A 28,000-nucleotide genomic window follows, 5' to 3' on the forward strand; every position below is an offset into this window, starting at 1 on the left:
GTTTTTAAAGTATTGATTTGGCACCGGTATCGAAAAAAACCCAAACGATACCCAACCCTACAAATAATCAGTCTAACCATGTAGCCTGATGAGTGCAATGCAAACATGGTTCCTCGTTTTGTACTCACCGGCGGAAGTGGTAGAAGCGGCAGAAGACGGGTGAATGGGCAGACTCCTCTCCTTTCTTGGTACGGATTGAGCGGCACTCCCTGCACTTCTGTAAGTTGGGCCCAATTTCAGAGCACGAGTCGTCCTGCAGGAAGGACTCACCCGTCTGCTTTAGCTTCTTTACCTTCCTCCAGTCCTTCAGTACTGACCGGGGAATGCCATCTATAAACACACCACAGATTCCATTACTTCATCCATTAGGAAACATACTGCATTAAAACTCCACATTTATTAAACATTAACTGAATAATAAAGACAGGAATAAATATTAGCCTGACCCAGACGCATCAGTCTATCACTAGGTGGGGATGATGAGAAAAGTGTGCAGGGTTTGAAGAGTTAATGTTTACGTTGTAACCACAAAGCAATCATAACATTTATGAAACCTGACAGTTGTGACCTACTGTACTGTTACAGTGACCTACCGCTTTAGAAGCTATGCAATTACAAAGAGGCACCATTTTGCTACACAGCAATCATCAGAAAGTGCTAATAAAAGCCCAAGTGCTCTTGGAGATGTTTTCCATATAAATGTGAGCATTCTAGTAGAAGCCATTTGCACAGCTGCCGTTCAGATGTTCACCAAACACACCTCACTCTCTTTCTCACACACTGCAAACCTTCCAATAACCCCAAAGTTCAAGTCAACATGAAACAGCCATTCACAGCCCATTTTACTTGTGAAATGTTGACTATTTAATCTGATGAAAACAAAATATTCAATAAGAACTTGATTTCATTAATTAGGAATTAATTGGAGGGTAAAAAATGTATGGCAGTGGATTGTATGTGGAGGTATGGTACTTGTACTAGCATATTCATTTTATCAAATGTCATCATATGTACATAAAGAAATTCATAAAAAAGACCTTTGGAGAGAGGGCAAGCTTGAAGACTTTGTAGTGTAGTAAATAAACGTTCAAACTGTGATGTAGACTGTGGTGCACTTACTGGTACTGGCCAGCTTGAGTTTGGTTTTTTCCTTAGCACTCCGGAAAATACCATTTGGCTTTACCTCGTCCTCCTCCTTCTCATTGTCTCCTTTCCTTTTCTGCATGTCGTTCTGCTTCTTTTTGTAAGTGGGCTTGGGTTGCCTTTTACTCCTTTGTTCAAGCTTGCTCTCGCTAGAGTCAGAGTCATCGCAGCTCTCCGAGCCCGATTCGTATGGGCGCTTGGGGGTACGGCGTGTCTTTCTGTCCTCCTGGGACAGCTTGTCCTCTTGTTCTTTGCTGTCCTTGCCCAGATCCACATCACTAGATGCAGGGGCAATCAGGTTGACGGAGCATGGTTTAATTAGCTCAGAAATGGCATTCCCACCTTTTTCAGATTTGTTTGTGTTTTTGTCCTCCTCCGAGTGTCGCGTGAGCCAGGCTTTCTTGAGCTTGTGATAGTTAGACTGGCACACCTGCGCTGGCTGTCCATTGGGCACCGGGCTGGCTTTGCTGGCAGGATTGCTGGGCGTGGAATTATCCTGAGCGATGGTGGGCGAGTCCTGAGAGGATCTGACGCTACCGCTTTCACTCTCTGAGGCGCTACTGGAGCCACGAGACTGAGCCGCAGCCAGAGCTGCTTTGGCCTTCTTCAGGTGAACGAAGTTCCTCGAGTAGGCCAGTGTGGGGCCAGCGGAGCTGGCCTGAGGGAGCGCACTAGGGGAGGTGGTTCTCGAGCCTCCCTCCTGCGACTCAACAACAGTGTGAGGGCGGCTTTTGGAAGCAGAGCTTTCCAGTCTGCTACTACCACTAGCGCCAGAGATGGAGAATGATAGATCTGCTCCATTAAGGCTCTGCATGCTAAACGTGCTGCTGGCAGCAGCAATGGCTTCATTAGTCCTAGTGTTGCACACAGAATTGGCAACAACTGCCACTGAGCTGGGAATGACAACCGGTGATGCTCTAATCAGGTTTTTGTTGTACTGTTCACTGGGATCCTCCAAATTCGTGTTTGGTAGGATGACTCTCCCAGATTCCCTACTCTCGGCCACTTTCAGGCAGTCTGCCTGAGTGCGGCCAGCAAACAATCTGCTACCGAGTTGCTCTTTGGGGGCCATCTTGGGACCTGGAAAGCCATCATATTTTATGCAAGTAGAAGGGCGGACAATAACAGATGCCATGGCTGCCTGTGGCTTCCCTTGGCTATTCTCTGAATGCCAGGCCACTTTCTCGTGGCTCTTTGCTTCCCCGCCAGACCGGCAGGAATCGGCCGAGCCCAGCTCAGCTCCGCTTTTCTCATCCCTGAGCTCTGGGAGCAGGGTGGGTGGCTTCTGCTGTTCTGACACCTTCCCCGCTGAGCTGACGGGCTGGATGGGGGTGAGCGTAGGTGGGGAAAGGCGACCGTAGGCCCCTTCCTTGCGGTCAAGCGCCTGCTGGGTGGGCGGGTGAAAGACCGGCGCTCTACGCAAGGCTGGCATGCCCTTGGGCTGACTGGAGGGAGAGATAGCCGGGCTGCAGCGTTCACTGACCGTCACCACTGAGGTACTAAGTGAGTGTATGGGTGCTTGTTGACTGAGCTGTTCGCTGATCTTGCCCACCAGTCCCTCTCCCTCTGGCTGGTGCTTAATGAGAGGGGGAGGCTTGGACAAAGACTTGGTGTGACTAGAGTTGTACGAGCCCAAGGACAAAGGGCTAGAGGCTGCGGGTGCTTTGTCAAAGTATGGATTGAGATCTTTGGATTGGAAGAGTCGTGGTGGCTCGTTTACAACACTATTTGACAGAGTGGTGAAGTAGTTGGTTTGAGGGAGGGACTGAGATACAGAGTGTTTGTACTTGTACAGATCAGCCACAGAGTGCTCTACCTCTTTCTCATGGCTTTTGGGCTGGGATGAAATTCGGGGGTAGGATTTGCGCTCGGTCTCTCTGGCACAGATCTTGGCAGTGAAGGGGGCCATTTCAATGCTCTCTCTAAGAATGCGGTGGTTTTCTTCCTTATATTTGCTGGTACGGTCTGGCCCCCCCTGAGGCATGCGTGGTGGTAGTTGCGGCTTGCTGTGGGGGGACTCCATGTAGAAACGGTGCAGCTCCTTGTTGGTAGGCGTCCGGCTGCGGTCCGGCTCTTGCTTCAGGTGGGCATTGGCCATGCTACGCATAGGGTCCACAAACAGATTCTTCTCCTGATCTCTGAAGAAATGATATTAAAAAAAATCAGTCAGCATCACAAAAATGTCTGCCAGCATGATCGATATAATTCCTTCTAAATTGGTGATTCTAAAGTGGTAATCTAAAAAAGTTCAGATATACCTGCATATCTGAAAATATCAAATGTATTAAGTATTTTGAGGTTTTTGTTCAATAGTTTTATATAGGTATATATATATATATATATATATATATGTATATATATATATATATACAGTGGGTACGGAAAGTATTCAGACCCCACTGTATATAGGTATATCGCCAATATGCAAGTGCAAGGGTTAGTGCTACAGTATGGTCCTTCTCAGACATTAGGTAACTGCACTGGAGGTGGTTCAAATGAGTACAGACATTCAGCGGGCTATAATAGAATAGTTTAATTATGCGCACAGTCACTGAATGAGCGTACAGTGTTTCTATCACATGGCATTTGTTCCACCTCGTGTCACAAGGTATTTAACAGCTAGCCACAATTTCCAGGCACTGCAGGACTGTGGGAATGGATTAACCACGTGTTAATGACAGATAGAGAGACACACAAGTGTGTGCCTGCTCACTCTTTGTGGAGCTCTCCAGGGGTTTTAGAGAGCGGCGGGCTGGAGTGTGAGCTGATCTTGATGGGTCGATGAGGATCTGCACTGGCTGGTCTGCCCTGGACATGGCTCAAAATCCCCATGCTGTCTGCTGAGGTTACAGGGGTGGACTGGTGCAGCCAGGGGCTGGAAGTGTTCTGCATCGCACACACACACAAACAAACAAGCAGAAGGTCATAATGCACTCAAAGCCACACACACTTCTCTCTCGACAAGTCATAGCACACAAACTGTGCATAAGAATTGACTGTCTCTCAATCTGTGATATTTTCCTACTCACTCACAGATGCTTATAATGAAGGATGTGAAAAAGTGATTCCAGTTGAGTTATCTTATATTATCTTGCAATATTCTGGGTTGACAGAAATGCAGGAAGTTATCGTGATCATGAAAAGCCTCGGAATGTGTCCAGACATGATACAGCACATACAAGCATGTGCTCACACATTATGCTTTATTACTATAGGGTAGTTTGTTTCAGGCTAAGTTCAAAACAAAAAATCCCTGACAGAAGCAAGAGAAGGGCTGAGTATCTGTCTCTCCTCTAAGATATCTTCTTACAACAACCTCAACTGAGCGATGTGCATTTCAATTCACAACACACACAGCTGCAAATTACAGACAGTATAAATTATAACAACCAGGGCTAGGAAACAGACAGGCACCCACACATACCCTCCGTAGGCTGGAGTCTGAATTGACAGCATTTTCAGGATGTACCCACTTGTATCCAGGTGGGTAGGAGTGGGTACCGTTTGGGTATTGCCAGATGATGGGGTAGAGGCTGAGCTGGTTATATGAGGCACCTCCATGTGCTTGGGCCAGCAGGGCTGGGGGTGGCTGCTGCTGGAGGAACTGCTGCTGCTGGTGGGAATGGTGGTGGGCCAAAGCCAAGTGCCCAAGTCCAGGGGAGTCCAGCCGTGGATGGCTGCCCAGAAGAGAGGCTGGTGGAATTGTGGGCAGTACGGTGGTAAGAAGGTGTGGGTGGTGCACAGAGTGGCTCATGGAGGAAGAAGGGAGGAGGTGGGACGGGTGGTGCGAGCTGCGCGTGAGACACGTAACGTGAGAAGAACCATGTAGTGGATGCAGGTGTGGGTGCAGGTAAGTCATGTGGTTGCTATCTGATTCAGGACGCACCAACGCAGGGTCTCTGTACACCGAAAAAGGCTCATTTTTGTCGACAAGTGGGCTTTTTCTTGATTCCGATGGCCCCCCTCGGGCTGGCACAGGCTTAAAACTAGAGCGGGGTATGTGTGGTTCGGGTTTGAGTGGCAAGCGGCCTGTTGTAGGTGGGTTTTCAGGGTGGCGCGGTTTATGTTTGGACACCTCAGGAGATGTATTTGGTTTGGGCTTGGAGGATTCATGAACACTGTGGATTTTTGGCTTAATGATGTCAGGTGAAGGACTGCACTTGGGCTTGAGAATGTCAGGGGATGAGTTGGACTTAGGTTTGGGCAGTTCAGGGGAAGGACTGAGTTTATGGGTTTTCTTGATGTCCTCGGTTAACAAGGCATTTTTAATAACCATAGATGTGTACTGCTGCTGGAGCTTCCCTCTCTCACCCAGGGCCGCTAACTCACTCACTGATGTCACCGGCCTTATGACCTCAGAGTGGGTGAATTCGATTTTACCGCCTATGCTGCGAGCATTCTGCTGCTGCTCGCCATCCGGCCTCCTGCACTCTGAGTGGGAGGCGTTTTGCACCAAATGTCTGGATTCAGGGACGTAAGCATCACACTTCTGTGATGCCAGCAGGGCCGATACGGCCTCAGAGTTCTCTCTGGAACTAGACTGCGTGATGGCATCCTCTGTGATATCAATCACGCACTTGGGCGTGAGCGTCAGAGGTGTTCCTGTGCCATAAAGGTCCTTGGGGAGGGTTTTCACAGTGCTTTTCATCTCGACAATGCAGCTTTGGACCTCTGTCGGTCCAGAGGCTTGGTTTTGTGTACAGGAGGTTGGAGGAGTCAGCGGAGATCTCCTTTCTCCTGACCTCTCGCTCTCTGACAGCTGAGCCACCTCCACGGCCACTGGCTTGCTGCTTTTATCCTGCATCTCATCCCAGGGAGATAGCCTGTTGATTACACTCAACTCATCTACAGGCTTGGATCCCTGGGACTTCTCCTCCTCCTCTGGAACTTTTGAAGTGCTCTTGCATTTGAGCTCATTCTCTGAACTGGGCTCCGATGAGGAGTCTATGCTCCGCTTATTAGAGTTCTCAGAGTCGCTGCTCTCAGAGAGGTCAGACGTCTCTGTTTTGAGCCGCTTGAGACCGCCCTTCTTGTCCTCTTCATCTGCTTTCCTCCTCTTGTTTGTCTGCTTGCTTTTGTTTTTAGAAGAATCTAGAAAGAAAAAGAGGCCAACTCTGTCAGGAAGAACTTTCAACACGGGCACAAAACGTGCCACCAGCAAACATTTACATGCAAGCTGAGTGCACAGGAAACTCAATCCAATTGATTATTCAAGCACGGATCAGGATGATGTCATGTTGTACTTAGGTTAAAGGCTGATTGAATCTTAAGTGCTGCATTAGAAGTGTGATGGATGGGACTCTGGTAGAATTTATGCACACTTAAAATGTCCATTTCACTGCAGTGGCTGCACTCACCTCGTCTCTCAAAGACCCAACACCCTGACCAACACTGTACAGCAGGAATTATGATGGAAGGATCTAAATGATCTTTTACCAGATGGCCATCCAGCCAAAAAGTTTGCACTGAACCTATCCAGTAGAAGGTTTCGTCAACTTAAATATACAGCACTAGACCGCGCCAAACATAATAGCCTCTATATAACATGAAGCCATAATAGGGGAAAATCCAATCAATCTTGAAGAGATTCATTATGTTTTAATTCCTCAGAGTAGGGTGCTGCAATTACCGTTTCATTTCCCATCAATTTCCGAACATGACTGAATCAAAGCAATTCAGTCACAGACCTTTAGTCCTTTAAGCATTATTTATGAAAACATTTAGCACAAGTAATACAAAACTCTTCTATATTCACCACATTGTTTTCTTCATGACACACAGACCTACCTGCCGACTTTCTGTGTTAGAACACACATGCATACTTCAAGCAAAAGCACCATAAAGATATTTACATTTACATTATAATTGTCTCATTAGTAGCATGATTACTGTAACAACGATCAGTGCTTTACCTTTTCCTCCACTGTCCGATTTTTCATCTTTGATCTTCTCATCATCTGGAACACTACTGTCGGAGCCTTTCCGACGTGAAGATCTTGAGCCGCGCTGTTGACCTGGTGAGGACTGCTGCTGCTGGTGTTGCTGAGATAGCTGCTGCTGAGCATGCTGGGATTGTTGCTGCTGCTGCTGAGCCTGAGAGGCCTGTTTGGGGGTGGAGCCAGAGGAATTCATCACGGGTCTGGGGCTATTGGCCTGGGCACGCGTGTAATGACCCTGAAAAAAAACACAAAAGGATGCACAAACACAAGCATGAGAGGGCTTGTAATGGATTTAGGTTATAGAGAGTGAAAGAGAACTTTTAATTTAAAACCACCAATATAAAAAAAAAACACTTCCTTGCCAGCAATGACTGCACTACACACGTCTGTAAAAAACTGGTCACAGAGCTAGGCTTAAAGAAGAGTTCCTATGGCTCTTAAAAAAGCTTTCCAACCCTGTATCTCAAAGAACTATTTTACACCCCAAATCCATTTAATCCATGCAAGCACAGCGTGTGAAACGGTAACCGGGGTAAAGCATTTATTGGAAAATTAGTACTTGTAATAAATTATGCTAAATAATTATAATAGGCAGGGATATGCAGGTGGTATAACAGCAGCTCTAAATCTATGGAGAGAGGGAGGTGCGGCCCGGTACCTGAGTGCTTCCTGTAGAGCCGCTTGGTCTCCCTCCTGTGGTCTGCTTGCATATCCCCAATTAATGTTTAAAACAGGGAAACAGAGAAAGAAAAAAAACAAAAAAAACAAAAACAAGGTGGAACAGAGAAGTCTTGTTAATGATGAAGGGAGCAATGATACGTGTTTCTACAAGGCTCTAGGTTTCTTAAAAAAGATTGTAAAAAAGCACATAGGAACTTTACTTCAAAGCTAGCTACAGACACGACGTCCAGTAATAAGCACAAACAGACACTGGGACAGACATGCACAAAACAGAAATACAAGTTGGCATATAACAATGAACACAATGTTGTTCCAGGAAGGCAGGTGCGCTGATCATCTAGCAACATAAGCACATATAGGCATGTGAGATATCTGTGTGCTCTTGTAGATTACACTCACGTGGGCAGTGTTGCTGTTCTGGCTAGAGCGAGACCTGCGTCGTGACGTGATACCGATGTTCTCTCCTTTTAGTAAAGAATGGACCACATCATCCAGAAAGGTCATCTGTACCATGGAGGGGTCAACGTTCTGAGGCTCTAGTACCTGTACACAGAGTCAGTAAAATTATTAAAAATCAACACATTCATTTTCAGTTTTATGATCAATATTATAAACAATTACAATATTGATTGTGGATTTGTTTAAAGTAATGTTTTATTGGCGAATAATAATAATGCATTTGCTTAATAAAATCATATTTTCACAATACAATGATTTAATAAAACATAATAATAAAATAATAATTTGTGTTCTTTTTTATTATGTAGTTACCACTTCATAAAAGCAGTAAGACTTGAAAAAGCAGAACATTTTTCAGAACTAAAACAAAATCAGGTCTGATACCTGGTCATTCATGACAACCATAGTGCGGCTGAAGAGATCGTGGTGGGTGATGATGCCCGTGAACCACTGGGTGGCTGAGTCCTGTCTGTAAACTCGTACACGGTAGCCATTCAACGAATAGGGACCTGAAGATATCAAGAACCAGAATCACTTTCAAAAACACACATCTAATAACACAACACACAGCATTAATAACAGGCTAAGATCGAATGTACAGAGTGTCTTATTTTCAATGTGGCATATCAAACTTTGCATGATATTTTTCATTAATTTTCAATTTATTTATAGAGAGCAGGAGTAATATGGAGTACTCTCAACAGTCACTGTCTACTGTGTGAGCATACAATGCGAGCATTCTACAAACTCTCCTTTTGTTCATTCTGGGTGAACTTTACCTCAGGGAATGACACATCAATCCTTGTATCTGTGATATGCTGTTAGCCGCAGTGAACGCTGGCAGGTGTCCAAACTGACTGGAGCTCATTAGTGCAGGGCAGGTCATTCCCATTAATTACTCCTGAACACACCGCTCATATGCCCTGCTAGAGCAGCTAACCCCTCACTGTCCTTGTGCCTACAACAACCCAAAATGCATGTCCCTCACACATGTTTGCACATGCACATAAACCATGGGGCGACGTCTGCATAAAACCACAGACAGTTTTTTTTTTCCTTTTTGTTCTCTGTTTCCCCACCAAAACCTTTGGCTTTGAGATACTTTCCATTCTGCCCTTGTCAACTGCCAAGTTCAACAATTATCACTAATTGTGGGCCTGGAATTTTGTTATGGACTTTGTAAACAAGAACTTCTGCCAAGACCACAACAACACCCTCTGCCTGAACCAGCCAGGTACAGCGAGCAGTCTTCCATTTTTACAAACCACATCAGGTTTTGTTGTTGGTTTTTTCATTACTCATTACTTCCGTAATGTCACACATTTCCAAGTGAAAAGGAAGGGACTTTTCTGTTTTGGATGCTAAGAACTGGACATTCCGTACCAGAAAGGATCTAGAACTGAATGTGAGCTGGCAGCCAGTTTGTGAAAAACTACTCCCCTCCTTAAACACTCTGACCAGGAAATGGAGGCTGAAGGTCAAGCCAGCATCACACTGTTAACTTTACTTCTATTGTTCTTCTATTGTTCTTTGCCATTATTGCCATAACCATTATTACATGACCATTAGTACTACAACTAACAATGAAAACAGATAGTCATTGTTAATTTTTTTTGTAGGTGAATCATCACTTAATCTTATAGGACATAACCTGAGATCACTTTAAGCAAGTAAAAAGGGTAACTTTTGAATTTGACATTTCAACACCAAAAGTAGGATGGTGGGCTCAAATGATCCTTTAGTTACAACTGCCCATTTAGAATAACTGATGAAATGTGGCTACCTTACCTTGCATAAAAATTTCCTGAACCTTTTGGTCTTTCACCCACGCTTTCACTTCTTCATGGAGATGTGAATAGTCCCTAAAAACAGGACTTAAACTGTCCACCTCATCCTGCAGAAAGCAAAACAAACATAACACGTCAGCATAAAACTTCCAAAATTACAAAAACCTATGCTACAATTTATTTATAATACATTTATTTCATACATATTTCATAAGTGTACTTCAAATCCATTAACATAATTATTGACATATCACGTAAGACTTACTGATATAAAATTATAATTAAACTTTATTTGGAGCATTTCTTTATTGCACAATGCACATTTCTTAACATTATGCCTAAAATATGTTTTGAATTGAATTCTATGATCTCTGTATAATATCAGTCTTTAAATGTATGATATTTAAAGTGTACCTGAAGTATGCTTGCAATAATTCCACTTTAGCACAATCAAATATACTTCAGTATATCTTTAGTTGGATCTCAGCACTACTTCCGCACAATTACAGTGCATTAAGCACAACATTAGTTGTTCCTAAGTCATTTAGCAGACTTCAAGTATACCAGTTTAGTATAGCAAAAGTACAATTGCAGGGTATTTTTATTAAGCACATAAATATGTAAATGCATTTGTAGTATACTTAGCACAAAATAAATGTATTTCAAATACATTTTAGAATTTTTTTCTCACTAGGGATATCACTACTGGAGGTAATAATAAACCCCAATAGTTGGTCACGCAAATTCACCACGTTGACCAGCATGAAGCTGCTTGGTTTGATAGTGACCTCTGTGTGAGCGATGCTACTAACAATGGACCAGCAGAATTTCACCCACATTTTGCAAATGTGACCATTATGAGAGCAAATAGTAAGAACAATTGCCTCCATTGTAAGTCTGAGGTTAATCTTAAGTCTAAATGCTTACAGTGATAACCACTCCTCAGCAAACTTCCTGATCTGAGGTGTTGAGGTTTGTGGCACAAACGGTGCAGGGCAAGATATGCGTTATACGTAGGGTTAGTGGTCTAAACAACCCCCTATGCCTTAGTAATAGCAATAGGCTTTGCAATCACCACTAAAACGTTTCCAGTCACAGAGAGATTTGTACAATCTGATGAAGGCCAGTGACCCACAGAATTCGAAACAAGCACAGGAAAGCCCTCACACCTCCTCATGCACGGCAACCCTACATTTCCGCTTCGCAGGAGCACAGCAGTCAAGCAGATGTGTGTGTGTGTGTCAGGGTCTGGCAGGGTGAGAGGGATATCCGCCCTGCACTTCCATTAATTGTTGATGGTGATGAGGAGTGGAGAGAGAGCGGGGGGGCTGACAGGAGCTCCAGTTATTTACACAATCACACAGCAGGCCTGATGAACACATGAACTGAACCCTGGAAATACCCCACTGCTGATACACACACATATACACACACACACAGTGTAAACAAAAGCCCACACTGCTGCCATGTGATTGCTGGCTAGGGTGAATGACAACACATCTTAGATAAGAAACACAGGTACTTCAATAGAGCCATTTTTAACCAAAGAGTAGAATTTTACTTCTAGGCCATTTATAATGTAGGTTAAGATTTCTTGCACCAAAAAAAGCCATAATTTTCCTTCATGAGCATTTTCCCTCTGCCCTTCTCGACCCTTAAGGTACAGTCAGATCAGCATAATTGTCTATTGTCAATAGTGTAGCAATGTATGAATCACAGCTCACATATTCAACATAAGCTGATTTCTGTTAGTCAATTCATCAAAATCTCATGACAAACTTGAAAAACGTGCAAAATCGCTCTCACGCGGAATTACAGATCACTTGGATTCCTTTTGAAATGACTGGATTTTGCTGTGAAATTTCACTAAGCAATGGTAAATATGACTGCACCTTAAGAATTAAATCAGCAGTTTCTGATAGCACTGTTCCCTATAAATAGAGTTCTCTATTTAAATGAAATTAGTTTTGATTGGCTAATTTCTGTGTACCAGTGTAAGGTTCACACTGAAGTTCATCAGGGAATGTCAATACTGGCAGGTAGATATGTACATATTGATGGTCAAATGTTAATGTGCTCAAGGTTGTAATGTCATATCCCTGATGTTTTTGTTTGCTTTTGCTGTGAAATACACCAGCCCATCCATTATGTCTTGCACTGTTGCTCATAACAAATGTCAGATCAGATCTGTAATTCAGAAGTGGAACTAGCAAAAATGAGCCAATTAAGTAACATCTTTGCATCTGATCGAGATTACATGCAATTTGGGAACTGAGAGGTGCTGTGGTTTGTCGTAAAAAGACAGTGTTGCATGGCCAGTGTGCCTAATTTTTGGCGAAAATGTCATGTCCTCTTCTCCCTAGTAACAACCATTGCATTACTCAGACACACATACACACGCCTTTATTCTAGTTTCTATTTTAAAACGAGAGCACTGCAGGACACATGATTTATTTATTGGCCTGGAGGTTAAACAGGGCCCTTTCTCTCATGGTGGCTTCCAAGAACAGAAGCTGGTTTCCCCAAAGCTCTTCTACTCAATGACAGAAAGAGAAGCATCTAAATAAAATGAATATATTCCATGTCCAAATGTTTCCTATCAGAGCAACGCATGCTTCCAGGAATGCAAAGCTGCTCACCATCAAACAAATGACGAATGTTGTGAATAAGGACAATGAAATTTAAATTGCAGAGAGAGACATGATCTCATTCCTACACTGTCTGGTCGAGCACCTTCAGCAGGACTTCGGCTGTAATCTCATCTTCTCCTCCTCCTATGCACACACACCCTTGTGAAGGACGGAGCAGATGCACTTTTCTTTCCATCCCCCACCTCATTCCGCACCGGGCTGCCATCCATCACTTTAACAGCAATATGTTCCAGGATTTTCCACATGGCGCTGCGGTGGAAGACACTGTGAAAGCAGGGTGGTGCTCGGCACTGGGGGAATAGGAAAGTGCTTCCAGATCCAAACTCTGACCCAGATAAAACAGCTTCCTTCCCCTTTCTTGCTCTCCGTCCAGCGGGCTGGAGCTTGGGAACTAAAAAATTTTTAGATTCAACTTAACCACAAGTAGCTAATCAATAAAACCACATGCAAAACTCTTATGTTGTCACAAAAGCAGGTTTAAAATTAAGATGTATGTGATGTTATAAAAAATGGTCTCTAATGTGCCAAATTCAAATCAATATCTAGTCTAGTCATCATACAGGGTGCAGCTCAGGCCGTTACTGTACGTCAGTGAAATTAACAATGTGTTCATTAAGAATGAATGAAGTCCCATTACCGTCCCGCTCCACATGAGTGCTCCTATTAGCATTCATCTGCTTCCTTCACTTGCCTCTCTCCGTCGCTCTTTTCCTCTGTCTTTGTGCACACAAAGGGCAAACGTGTTCCTGATCTGTCCCTCTCTGAAGAGCACAGCTCCTGTGTTAATGTCATCCTGTCCTCTGAAGATTCACGACCCGAGTCCAGGGCACGTGTCAAGGTGAGACAGGCCAAATTTACTGAACCATGTATAACAAAAAGGCCTGTCCACACGTAGTCTATTAAAATTTTGAACAATCATATCATACTGATGTATAGACCTTTGTAGTTGCAATGTGGAAAACGTGGACAGAATTGCGGAATTAAGTCATAAAATGGAATTTACTGTATAAGGCAGAATGTCACAAATTTGCCAAATTTTGGATGAATAAATCAAAAGTAGGTCAGTACACTTAAATCAAAATGTGATATGGACTAGTGTCTGTGAATATTAAGCTGCAAAATACTATTAAATATGAATCCTGCATGTTCTGCGGGTCTCTGTGTGAATGAATGGCGACGCACAGTTTCGTTTACTACACACATACTGAATGGTGCCCGTAGTGTTTTCAGCTTTAGCCTCCTCAATATTTGAGTACATGTGACACATATAAACATAATCTCTAGAACTGCTTTGAGAGTCACTTCATGAGCATTTTACTGTTTCTTTTGAGAAAAACTATCGTCATGTCATATAAATAGAGAAACTTAAAACTCTTCACAACAACCCGTCAAAATAAAAGTTCAGTTTAACGTGAAGAGACGGTGACAGAAAATAAATTGATAGTACGACTACTAATAATAAAATTATTATTAAAACTTTATTTTAAAAGTCCCCCTGTGGTGTAAATCAAGTTTTTTTATGTTGTTTATTTGTCTATGTGGTGTTTTTAATATGCTTTTAGACAAACCATGTGCCAATCCATTTATCAACACCATTGCTGAGTATTTTCTCCTTAAAACGGTAGTTTCCCAAAGGCAGTCACAGAAACACGGTTTGAAACAGCCTTTGTTTTGCTACATCACAAAACTCAATAACCAATTGCGTCAAGGGATCCTATCCTTAGCATATCATTAACTGTGCTGCAAAGCAGAGGGTCTAGTAGTGAGAAGGCAGCCAGGTTAATCCGGTAACAGTTATATGGCATGAGAAAATTATTTTCACAAGAAAAAAAATAAAATATGTAATTTTTATGATCAAATATGAGTTTTAAAGGATACAATTTTTGACTACAGGGGGACTTTAAGGAATATTTACCAGATTTTTTTTTTTTTTTACCAGAATTTATTTACCAGAACAATGTAAATACCCAACACAGTACTTCTGGGAAAAATTATTTCTCTATTATTTAGAGAGGCTTTTGATTATTAAAATTTTATGAAACCATTAAAATGGAATCCAGAAAAATAATGGAATCATAATAAATTCGAGAAAAAAACATAGGGCCTTAAAAATTTTTGTTTAACTTTTAATAAATTGCTGTTAAGTCGTGTACATTTCATGATTTCAATTAATTAGACATGCTTTTTGATTAATAAAATGTCATTTAACCATTAAAACAGAGTCTAAAATGGAATTTGGGAAAAAATACATTTTTTCACCAACTTTCACCAACAGACGCTGGTACATTTGCAGTTTTGCTCCCAGAAATATTGTTTTAAGACAGGAAATGAAGTACTTTTAAATCATGTCTATGATGTTTGAAATGGTCACGTATGAGCAACCACGAATACACCTCATTATCCTGTCTGGCAGAAAGGATGCTGAGTAGTGAGAAGGCAGCCAGGTTAATCCGGTAACAGTTATATTTTTTATGTAGATGTTTCGCTAACTGCTAATATTTCCCCCTATCTTCACGATGTCATGTGCTGTTAGCGCTTATTTATTTGTATTTAGAACCGCTAACTTGAATAATAACCCGCGGCAGCAGTGTAAAAGTAGCCCGGAGTCAGACGCACCTCTCCCGCATTAAGTCGTGTACATTTCATGATTTCAATTAATTAGACATGCTTTTTGATTAATAAAATGTCATTTAACCATTAAAACAGAGTCTAAAATGGAATTTGGGAAAAAATACATTTTTTCACCAACTTTCACCAACAGACGCTGGTACATTTGCAGTTTTGCTCCCAGAAATATTGTTTTAAGACAGGAAATGAAGTACTTTTAAATCATGTCTATGATGTTTGAAATGGTCACGTATGAGCAACCACGAATACACCTCATTATCCTGTCTGGCAGAAAGGATGCTGCTTGAAATCACAAACACGTTTTGATAGAGATAATGATGCTGCGCATCTCTGGGTGCATATGAGGATGGACCTATGTTAAAAAAAAGTATGTTGTTTAGATGGGAGATGGGAAAGGGAACATGCAAGCGGAGTGTTGCCATGGCAATGGGCAGCGTGGGGAGCTGACACAATACTTGCATCAGTCAGAGGTGTAAACAGCGAACGGGCGCACGGAGACAGGATGTTCCTTCCAGCGCTCTACAAATGCTTTTCACAAGAGATGACGCATTCAGAGGATGATTCATTGTGCGGAAAGCTGGAATGACAAGAAGAAAGATACCATAATAACGCTATTATAGCATTAATGGTGACGTCTCCTAACATCGGCATAAATTATCAGCTCAATTAACCGCTGTGGCGGTGGGAAAATGCAAAAAATGAGTGCAGAAACAGCCCAGCGGCACGTAAAAGCTTTTGTTGAGGAGCGGACGACATGTGTGCTCCTGTTGCTATGGCAATACTACATACGTGACGTGTGTGAAAAAAGCTTGTTGCTGGGGTAATACAAGTGTGTGCGCTGATTGTGTCTTTCATATAGGTTTGTGTCATTTCAAGCGGTGTGTTGTTGAGGTCATTTATTAAGCGCAGTTACAGTGAGTAATTCTATACGTTGTGGATTAAATCATCCAGGGAGTTCTGTGTATAAATATGCATGCTAAAACGGCAGCTGTCTGCGTGTGAAAGTGTGTAAGTGTATGGGGGAGGGTGGCTGAGCCGTGTGTATGTGTGTGATATATGTTTCTTCATTAAAACAGAGTACGCCAGTGTGATGTATGCTCTGTTTTGTGGAATAGTATCCGTTAATGCAATTTCTCACAAACGTTAGAGCATTATGGGGTGCTGGGATATTGTGATGTGCAGCGGAGAAGAGAAATCACAGGCATCTATGCATGCTTCAAATGCAGGGTGTAAAAACAATCCCACCACTCAACACAGAGGGCGTAACACTAAAGGGCTGTTCACACTGACAGCAAATTGCAGCCATAAAGCAACTAGAAGTCATTTGTTTTTAATGAAAGTTGATGATCTGAGGTGAAATAAGGAACTGGCCATCAAGCATAGAACACACTGCCAGCTGTTTATTCATTGAAGACTCCCAGGTGCTCCAGGTTCTCGGTCTTTATTAGTTGTTTGTTTTACAGTTCTGTCTAATAATTGAAGGGCATAATGTAGGCTAATACGGTTTTAAAACTGTGACGGCATTAAGCTAATACAAATATGCATTCTAAACATTTGGATAAACATTTAATGCCACAAATCTCACAACTTTCATCAAATCCAACTAGTGCCTAAATTGTGCATGTGTTATCTTTAAATTATATTGGCCATCAGCCACCCCACCACACTTATTTGCATCAGATATCAAAACAAATCCATATTGGTAAACCACTAAATATTTTAGAAGTTACATATCATGAAAATCTGATTTTGTCTGTTTAAGTGCTATAATTGGACCCCCGGTGCATCTACCAACCCAGGAAATGTGGAAAAAGAATATAAGTATTATAATACCGCCCCTTAATCTGCATGTTTCCACCCACGGTGCCGCCATTGTGTTTTCGCAAGCAACAGCACTGTACCAGTTCTAACGTCATGGCAAAAGTTTGTGCAAAGCATGCTAACTGTTCTGTCTTTGGCTGCGCCGACGAGCACAAAACACTATTTAGAGTTCCAGCCTCATGCAAGAGGAGTCAAGAGAGCAGTGAATTTATTTATTTATTTACTGTATATTATGCTGCTGCCACACAGATCTAATATAAACATGCAATTTCTTTCCCAGCTGTTTACCTTCACAGACATAACCAACTATTTTTGTAAATTGCGTGTTTTTAACATAAACTTGTGTGTATTTGACAGTTTAAGTTCAATAAGACATGAAAGAGAACTTTTGAGTTAAGTACTCACATGCTGTGTGACAGCCACTTTCTGTGTGTGTGCTTCGGTTCTGCGCATTCAGAAAACCGTATATCAGAAGTTTAAACTAATATGGTTTAAAATGCATAATTTCAGAGCGATAGACACGATAATCAAAACCAAACAGATGTTTTTAGTGGAGTATCTGAGGAACGAGCTGTAAAGGCACAGCCCTATTCTGGAAAAGGGGCGGGGAGGGGCAGCTCATTTGCATTTAAAGACACATGCACGAAAACAGCGTGTTTCTGCTTCCACAAATAATAGGCAATTTCAAAATGATATACAGGGCTGTACAGTGTGACATATATGTCGCACGTGCTACGCAAAAACTGGTCTGTGCGATGAATAAATTTACCACTGTAGCACACGTGCAATACAGTTTTGCATGTTCATAGCACAGCCGCTTAATTGTGTGAAGTGATTTCGTTGTGCTTGTTTGTGTGTGAGAGAATGATTATACTTGGTAGTTAGGGGTGTACGATATGACGATTTCTGATCGTGGACGAATTAAAATGTCTCTACGATCTGCTTTTGAAGATATGTAGTATCGTGCTACAGCGCACATTCTATCATCTGCAGTTCTGGCGCCTCTGTCTCAATATACTGTACAATGCGACATGCATTCACAACAAATGTTGACTCAGCGGTAGAGTTACACTCACGGGACACTGCACTTATGCGCAAACCGCATAAACACATTTCATTACACCAAATACACCAAATAATGTTCTTTTTAGCAGCATCATATGACCCCTTTAAAGCCTTGCCGGTGAAACTTTCACGTGCTGTTCTGACATGCACTTTTTCTGAGCACGTACACATGAAGAGTGCACACAACGCACACTAAAACAGCACCTGATTACTAGACCAAGTTGTCTTTCGCATTTGATTAATTTTGAGTCTAATACTGTCAAAAACACACAAGGTTTACATAACACAGTTGGTTATGTCTAAAATGAATGTAAACAGTCGAGAGAGAAAAGGATGCGTGCAGCTCTTAAAGTGACAGAACTAAACATGCTGCCGCTTGTTATTAAAGGAATAGTTCACTCAAAAATGTAATTTCTGTCATTATTTGCTCACTCACATGTTGTCCCAAACCTGTAATTTAATTAATTTCTTTCTTGTGCTGAACACAAAAGAAGAAATTTTGAAGAATGTGGATAACCAAATGGTCTTATTTTCTAATAACAAAGATAAATAATGACAATTTTATCTTCGCCCACTTTGGCCTAAATGTTTGCCATTCTTTTTTATTTTATATTTTGTTGAGGTGTAGAAGGTGTTATGTTTCTGTACTCTACAGTTTTTAGCAAATAAAGAAAAACTTTGTCTAAAAACAATTTTTGTGATGGTTTGTATTTTTTGTGCTCTGTATGGAACATCAATGCCTGTTTAAGTGATGAACTCCATTACTTGTGTTTGTTTTCAGACATGATAACATACATTTTATACTTGTGCTACAACTGTTTGGCCTGTTGCTACAAAACTTTCAACCTCTGTAGCACCAGTGCAATGTGCAAAAAAAGTGAACGTACAGCCCTGATATAGTAAATGATCTGTGGGGTATTTTGAGCTGAAGCTTCACAGACACATTCTGGGGACACCTGGGACTTATATTACATATTGTAAAAAGGGGCAAAATAGGTCTCCTTTAATACTATAATATTATGATGCTCTTATGTTTATTTCTGAAGAATTTGCCCCAAAATCAGCTCAGAAAATGTGGACAAATGTCCAGAGAATCCATCCAGTACTGATAAGGTTGGATACAGCTACTAGAGACAAACAGCACAGCGACTTGGTGACCTCCAGCGATTTAATGGCTGTCAGTGTGAATGTACCTTAACTGCCATGACAGTAAACAAGGGCATGTTTCATTGTTACACAGAGTTCTCAAGTCCTCTACGCAGCCACACTGAGTTCAGAGGTCAAATTCCTCCTGTTCTATCCCACTCCAGGATAAACTAATGCAAATGTATGCCCAGACCCAATCCCGCTCAGTAATGTAGCCCACAGAGAATAATGAGTGCAAGTCACAAGCGTGTAGACGTCTCTTCCAGTAAGGCACACCATAACAGCACTCCTGTTTTCGGTTTCTCTCTCACTCTCGCCGACTGGCCTCGCACACAGAGCCTCAATTGTTGCGATTATGCCAAACAGATCCTCCGTCCATCCATGGATCGGGCTGCACTGTGGAAAAAATACGTGAAGGAGAAAAGAGGCCAAGACAGGATGTGGGCAAGCCAGCTCATCACACTCCAGCAAGCAAACAAGTTCCCAAGCACTTCAGAGGTCAGACTTTGGATTTTTGAAAGGGGGCGGGATTTTAGTTTTCACAACGTGATGATGTGTTGGAATGTGTCAGGGTCCCGTGAGAGTCACAGATGCAGAGATTGAGGAATAGGCCTACTCCTTTTGAGCACATTTCTTGGCTCTGAGTGGCGCTGTAGAGATTAAGAAAAACCTGCCTGTTTCCTCTCGACATGCTGTGGTGTGCAAACGGTTGAGTGTGAGAGTGTCCTGTCCGTGACTGTATTGCCATAACCTCACTTTCACCTGGGAGTGAAACACACTCATGCTCTGTACTGAGCTGCATTATAGTCAAATGTCAAGCTTTAAAACAGCAACCTAATTACAAAGGAATCTCATAAGCGACTGATATGAAATACTCGACATGGATGGCAACATGCACATGCACCACACAAATAGTGTTTGACATTAGAAAATAGCTGTCAACCAACTGCTGTCGGAGTTTCTCTTTATATTTTTGCTCCGCCATTACAAACTTCAACTCTATAGCATCTAGGGCTACCCTCGACTAAAGATTTTTCTGGTCGACTAGTAGTTGTTAATTTTAAGCATTAGTCGACTAATCTCACATTTATTAATAAACCATTTAAATCATTATAATGAGCCTTTAATTACCTACATAGCCTAGTAAGCACTCAGGCACACGCATAAAGCTTGCCACAGCAGACCGGCAGAAGTAATGATTATTAATGTGTCAGGGAAAAACAATAAGGAGGCTGCATTTACGTTTTAATAATTTATTGATAAACTAGTGCTTTTTTTGTTCTTGGTTTAATAGATGAAGTCGGCAACACTGACTCGTCATCTCCGCAGTAGTGGATGCGCCTGTATGCATGTTTCATACGGATTACATAATCTGAGAATATTTGTTTTCCATTTGAATTGGTTCATGTGAAAGTAGACATTTCGCTCTCTATAGATATGTTTTCATTTCGGCGTTTCACGCTCAAGTTCACAGAGACTGAGACGGCAGAAAGCGCATCATGTTTGCTTTCATTATTTTACAAAAGCACAATGTTTTGATGTTATTGTGAGTGCACACAAATAAACGTAGAGTCTTTACAGATTTGAAAGATGACATTACATTAAGCGGCCATGTAAAGTTGCTAATACTTATATTTCAGATGATAAGCCATATTTGAGGTTGATGAATGATAGGCAAGCGTTTGGATGTCCTGTCCGATGTACTAGCCTACCACATAGACCAGCTGTTAATGATCTGTCCGTTACGGACTGCGTGACTTCGCCAGTGGATTTAAAAAAAATAAATAAAAAAATGTCTGCGACTAAGCGACCAGAGTTTCCCATACATTGATTTATTTGTAGCGGCCCGCCACAATATCAACACTGACTGCCACAAATAGATTTTCCAAAAGGCTTGACTTCGTTGAATAAACATGAGCTCTGCACATTTCAAAATCAAAATGCGGCACGGGTGTTTTTATATAAATGTATCTTTTTTGAAGGGAACCAATTGTCTTCAGAAAAGTTTTGATGTCATTTTCATTTAATCTTTCCTATAATGCCTGATAAAGCAGCGTTTATGAGCACAGCGCTGCTTTGATTACAGCCGTTACCGGGGAAACTGCTATTTCTGCCACTCCAAAAGTGCCTCCTGCTGGCAGAGAATGAATTTGCACTTTCAATAAGTCTGTCTGCTGTTTTATATTTACATTATATACATATATATTTCCCCCAGGGGAAGTGCCGCCACACATAGAGTGCAAGTTTGTGGGAAACACTGGTGACTAATAAAATTTCGGTCGACCAAGCCTTATCTGGTCGACTAACGGTTTGTCGACTATTAGGGGCAGCCCTAATAGCATCCCTATTGTTATTATTATATATAAACATACTATATTATAAAATAATATCATTTGCTGTGACTAACAGAAAGTGTTGGCCACCACAGTTTGTCATGAAAAAATACTATACCAGAAGCTCATACAGCACTGAGATTTTAGTGGAAATATGTAGGCAGTCAGCATACATTGAGTTACCTTAAAAGGTAGCATTTTTTTCTGCCTACTTTTGCATCACAAGCTCATCACCATGTGCCTACAAACATTTTGGAACAGGGCTTCTAATTCCATCATATTATTGATATACTTTCTACATTTACTGCAAACCAAAAACCCATCAGAATTTATTTATTTTTTCTTCTTCCTGCAGAGATTAACCACAAGCAACCCCATAGATCTAAACTACACTAGTCAACATTTGAAGTGGATCAAAACCTTTCTTCAAAGTTGTCCTAAAACCAAAAAATGTGTTGTTTTCTTAGGACAACTTTGATTACGTTTTTTGATCCACTTCAAATGTTGACTACTATAGATTAGTCCACATCACCTACGGAAATGTGAACACAGGCGTTCCAATGCAACAAAAGCATGTACACAGTAAACCACACAACTGCAGCATTCACAAAATAAGGACCCGCTTTTAAATTTATCACAATTTCCCCACATGCTACGCCCAGGTTTGGGTTCAGGGGGAGAGAGCGTTCGATAATTTGCTGGCAGATGGCTTTTCATTATCCGTCGTGCAGGATGGAGGTGAGCCCGCAACACTGGGGATAAAACATGTCGTGAATATGAATCCAGCAGTGGAGAGCATCTCCTCCCATCTGTCATGTGTGTTTGTTTTCAGAGCCTCTCTCTCTGTGACTGTGTGTTTTATCTAAGCTAGATTAATTAAGCTGTTTATGAAAGTGGCTTAGCACAGAACAATAGAAGAGGCTGTTTGTTGTCCTTATTAGTGCTCTGAGCATGAAGCGCTCATGGAGGCAAAATCATGTAGCTGACCAGCTTGTATACCCATCCACCCAGCAGGATGTTGAAGCTAGAGAGAACATACTCAGATGGTGGGGGAGTACTAGCAATGGATTTCGAGGAACGCACGGTAACCTGAGGGTTTTCTACCAGAAGATCCATCTTGGAAGCCAAAATTTGTAAACGGACAGGGCCACACGGGCAGAGATGTGAGATGGGTCACCTTTTAGCTTAGTGTAAACGCAGCCTAATGTAACTCCAAAATGCTGCAAGCAAAATGAGACGGAAAGGCTCTCACCTGATAGGGCTGACAGGCTCCTTCATCTGTTAGGAAGTCCAGGTGTCTGTCAGAGAAGAACTCGATGGCTGTGATGGACCCTAATACTGTCTTCCCTACAAGAGGCTTGAACGTCTGTAAGGACAGAAAACACTCTGGTTATTCAATGATCTGGGCGTCGGAAGCTAAAACAAACAAGTGTGTCATGCTTGACAGCTCAAATGGAACACAAATAAGTTTGATGCATCCCTTTTCACATCCATCCAACCTAAACAGCACATAAACACATGCAAACATGCTCCATGTGACTGACTATTAAAGGCCTTCACACTGAGTTTTATGCTGGGTAAAATAACATTTCATGCTACTTTGAATGGGGGTCAGCACTGTATTTACACTAGGGTTACTGCTGTTAATTTGCAAGAATATAACAGAGAACTGTTTACCAACATGCCACCAATCATACACTACCTCAGTGCAAACCTCATTGAATATTCACATGATTTATACATTCACAGAAACTTTCATGTGCTGTGTTTAGTTTCAGCATCTGAGGGAATGGCTAAAAATGAGGAACCGTGACTGAAAACACACCTACGGGTTTCTATTTTTATTTTTATTTATTCAAGCGATGTTATTATAGCAACTTTGTACATATGCAAAAAAGTACACTAAGTTCTTGAAACTTGAGTACTCAGAATGAATTGCTAACCCAGGTAAAGTATGAACAGGGTGAACCAAGATAACCAATGATTATGTAAACCCAAGGTTAAACACGAACAATTTCAAGTGAGAAAACCCATTTGTTTTCCTGATAGCTGTTCTTCCTGCCAGTGAACCAATTAACAGGGTATCTGCAGAACTTTAAAAATCCAATTTAAGACATTAAGACCTTTTTAAAATGAATACTGTATGTCCATACCAAACAAACTCATACAATCTCAGAATAAATCCTGTATCTCAGACTCTTCTACTTAGTTAAACAAGCTAGGGCTCACATTCAACTGCAAAATGGGGTAAATGCATAACACTGAATGTGTTAAATGAAGTTCTTAGTCCTTCTTGTGATGACAAGGCAGCCCAGAGAAAAGCTATAAGAGTTTACGTTAAATTAAATGTCAAAATTAATCATCTGTAGATCATAAGCAATTGCTTGGCATAAATGTGCTGTATTCACCGATTATGAATGCAAATGAAACCATGAGCATATAGAACGTGCAGCACTCACATTTACTAAATCAAATCAATGCGTTTTAATGTTTAATAAAAAATACTTTTTAGGGACCTGTACACACCCTAAATTAAAGGACGCAACTTCTTACACAAGCAATAGATGCATTTATGACCATGCGCCTGTGTGTGAACTAAACACAGTTTGGGCTCTGAGAGTACTTTCTCACGGCACAGTAAACATCTGCAGCTTCACCTTAGATCAGAGGTCTTTCCTGAGACTCTAATTGAATCAGAAGGTTAAATTGGCACTAGTATGACTACACAAGAGCTGGACTGAGTGGACAGTAATTGGATTCATTACAAGCCCGGACTCACACTAGAGTACAAAACTGCAGCTGAACTTAGTATGTGTGTGCGTGAGTGAAAATGGCATGCCATCTGGTCACTGGCATGAAAGCAGGCTTCATGCTACACGCAGACACGGCAGTCATGGGACTAGCTGCACATGATCGCCATCACAATCTACTCTTCATGTCTGCTAGTAGGGACCATATCTACAACTGTGCTGTGCCAGGGGTTTATGGATTTAGATGTCATTTCAGTTTCTTATTTACACTCCCATAATTCCTACAAGCAGAACTGGAGGTCATTAAGAAGTTAAGACTGTAGGCTATTTATGTTTAAAGAAAAAGCCTGTGACATCTTAGACTGCATTCTCAAAGCGAGTGTTTTGAGACTTTTTGTTGCAGTTGCAATCATTGTACACAATTAAAAAAAAAATGTTTAAGCTGTAAATAAAACAGATTGCTTCTGAGTGAAAATAGTTTTAATGTAAATCCTACACCTTTTTATTTAGTGCTGCAGTTAAAAAAAAAAGAAGGTTGACGGAGAAATCTGTAATGTTTCCTCGTTATTAAACAAATAACCCCTAAATAACTGAACAGTAGGCCTATTTTTTTTTAAAAGAGAGCGACTGCATTTCATACAAGTGTGTGCATGTGATCTTAATCTGTGCTGGACCTTTGGCTGCACAACCTACCATTTCTATTTTTATCAACAGAGGTCAGAAAGACATGCCCATGTCTGGATGCCTCAAAAACAGCCCTTGAGAGTAAAACGTAACCACACCGACCAACAGGAAGAGTTTTTATACCAGTAAACAGTGTAAGCGTCTAACCGCCAATCTCTGAGATAGCGCAGTCTAGCTGAATAATTCTGATTGTTGAGATGTGAGCTCAGACGATCTGTATTGACTGTCTTTCTGCCTGCATGTCTCTCACTGAACCTGATCCGCAGCAGCAGGGGAAAGACTAGCTGTGGATTTACACTTCTAAAATAAACCTTTCATCAGCCTCACAAGCAGTCAAGTGAGCTGCTACTGAATTTGACTTCTATATAGAGTACTGGCCTATTATTAAAACAGAGTTACTATTAAAAATAGATTTGCTACACATAGTTCCAGTTCTGGATGTTGATTGGATAATACAACATTCAAGGGATGCTAAAATACATGTTATACAGTAGTACCAACTATAAAGTGAATTTAAGTAACTGCACAGGTCAATGGACTATATCTGTTAGTTGAATGATGGCAAATAATGAGTTTGCTTAAAATGTAATACAAAATATTGCTATATAAAACATTATTCAGAAAACATTTTAAATAAACGTGCATTAACCATTTTAACAACGCAATACAACCATTTTAGCAATAAGGCACTCAATGCTGTAACTGTGTCAATACCATCACACACTTAAATAATCTTAATTCTTTTTCCTCATGATGTCGCATCAATAATTTAGAACTTTGCATGAATATTTAATTTATTTGTGTGCAGAATCATATAATTTCCTACAGTTTAATTTAAAATTGCATTTCTATGAGATGCCAGACTGGACATGAAGCAAAAAAGAGATTCAAACCAAACCCACAGTTGAATCATGGTATATGCATGGCACTAGTTACATTTACATGCAACCCAGTAATCTGTTTATTAATCAGACTGATGACTCAATCGGAATGACAGCCTTCATGTAAACACCTCAATCAATCCAACTGAAATTGGTCCAAATGACATTTACATCCGATTGAATTAGCAATGAAAACCTTTGAATCTGACTACTCTTAATTAGATAAAAAAATTCATATACACATGTTTCTTTACTTCTTACAAACTGGCCAGTGGGCGTGACTGAATATTTTCTACATATTAAAAAAATGTATATGCGCTACAAGTTTGTTCAGAATATATGTAATGCATGTGTATAGTAAATTAATATGTGAATCAGATTGCAAAGTTTAGGGTAGAGCTTCAAGGGGTTGCAGTCACGCCACTGTGTCATTTATAATACAGCATGGCCTAGAGTGACTCGTTTCTTAAAACTGTCACATGCTTAATAAAGCTTTCTTGTTTTAAATGTCACAGAAACATTGTGATTGATATGAATGACAACTCAGACATTCTACATTAAAATGAACAGTGCAGAGACATCTAACAAAGAGTATCTCAATCTAATTTTGTGAATCTGTGTGATTATTATTTACTAGAAGCAGCATGAATTTATTAGACTTGTGGCAAAGCTTCACTGCTGTCGTGTAGTTCCTCTTTGGGGTATAGGGAGTTGAATCAAGGCTACAGTCACTCGAACCGTTTCTAGGACAGATAAATATAGCAACAGAAGATCCACTTCTCTTAAAGGAAAACCAGGCTTTGTTGTTCTAATAAAAACATCCACACAACACAGAGCTCTGCAAGATGCACACTTGATGCAGCTGTGGGAAGGAAAATAAAAACAGACAAAAGAGAGGAAAATACAGAGTCCTCTGAGTAGCTCTGCAGGTGCAGCCGATGATGTCTTACTCAATGATTCCTCAATTTAAAACCTGGTCCACCTTTGGTAACACTCGGTCTATAGTCAAAATTAAGTAATTAAGCAAAATTAAACATTAAACACTACCACAAATGCAGGGTTTTGCAGTTTACGGCCAGAGGATTTCATCAGAAACGAGATATCACCCCTGTGACACCTTCACACGCAAACACAGACGAACAGAGAGATGCAGAAGCACTTCCTTGAGCGACTGCAACTGGGTCACATCTGCCACTTGTCATTAGGGAGTTACCTCTCATCACAATCATGCTGCCAAACAGACAATAATTGCTGAGCGTCTCCAGAATACGAAATACACCTGAGTGGATCCACGATACACGCACACGACTGCAGCCGCACACACGAAAACACACAACACATGTATCTCATTCCCTCTGCAAGAACAAAAAGAGGCCAACGAAAGGAGGAGCTCTTTCAGAGAAAGCACAGGGCGGCTGTGTGCAGACAAAGCATCTCCAAAATACAGTCGGGCGCTGCGCAGCGGGCCGTAATTCAGCTATAAATATTTGATAAGGCTTAGTGCACTGGAATGTGCGGCGGAGCCGTGAGTGGGGTTCATGCATAGCCAAGTGTGCTGGAGGTTGGGACGCTCCAGGATGACACTATCTGATGAAGGTCACGGAGGAACGCCGACTGCGCTTTACACACACGCGTGCAGGATCTCACAGCGGAGCAGTCATTAACAGTAATGGACAGTCGCTCTGGTTTTCTTTGAACAAATAAATACATCTCTCTGTTGTCTCTTTTGCATGCACTCAAGTCCTGAGCAACCAACAAAATTGATGGGCTGCAAATTTCTCACAATCTGTAAAAACAGTCACAATTAGTCACAAGTGTTATTAATTCAGTTCTTGTATGTTCAGAATGCAAGTGTGCTGCTTACTGCGCAGTATCTTTTGTATACTGCCTACTATTTTGCGCCTACTAAAAGTGTTACAGGACCTCGCTATGTAGCATGTTTACTTTACTATGTGGCATACAAAGGCGTTTTTATTTAAAAACAATTTTGCACAAAAATACACAGTAATTCTTTAAGTTGATGTAGTTACAC

General features: G+C 41.3%; 1 protein-coding gene across 3 annotated transcripts in view; it reads right to left on the minus strand.

The window, feature by feature from the left end:
- The window catches only part of LOC107745648 (probable JmjC domain-containing histone demethylation protein 2C), a 145,347-nt gene that overhangs the window by 18,523 nt on the left and 98,824 nt on the right, over positions 1-28,000 (minus strand). Inside the window, exons 3-12 of one of the 3 annotated variants that reach the window (XM_016559569.1) lie at positions 22,906-23,019; positions 10,011-10,116; positions 8,607-8,731; positions 8,163-8,306; positions 7,741-7,782; positions 7,056-7,317; positions 4,568-6,234; positions 3,857-4,029; positions 1,120-3,281; positions 129-330 (exon numbers count right to left, since the gene is read on the minus strand). In XM_016559569.1, the coding sequence (XP_016415055.1) occupies positions 129-330; positions 1,120-3,281; positions 3,857-4,029; positions 4,568-6,234; positions 7,056-7,317; positions 7,741-7,782; positions 8,163-8,306; positions 8,607-8,731; positions 10,011-10,116; positions 22,906-23,019 (4,997 nt within the window). Of the gene's footprint in view, positions 1-128; positions 331-1,119; positions 3,282-3,856; positions 4,030-4,567; positions 6,235-7,055; positions 7,318-7,740; positions 7,786-8,162; positions 8,307-8,606; positions 8,732-10,010; positions 10,117-22,905; positions 23,020-28,000 lie in introns of all 3 variants that reach the window. The other 2 variants (XM_016559568.1, XM_016559570.1) reach the window with 2 other exon arrangements.

Source organism: Sinocyclocheilus rhinocerous, unplaced genomic scaffold, assembly GCF_001515625.1.
Source record: "Sinocyclocheilus rhinocerous isolate Xijiao unplaced genomic scaffold, SAMN03320098_v1.1 scaffold768, whole genome shotgun sequence".
NCBI lineage: Eukaryota > Metazoa > Chordata > Actinopteri > Cypriniformes > Cyprinidae > Sinocyclocheilus > Sinocyclocheilus rhinocerous.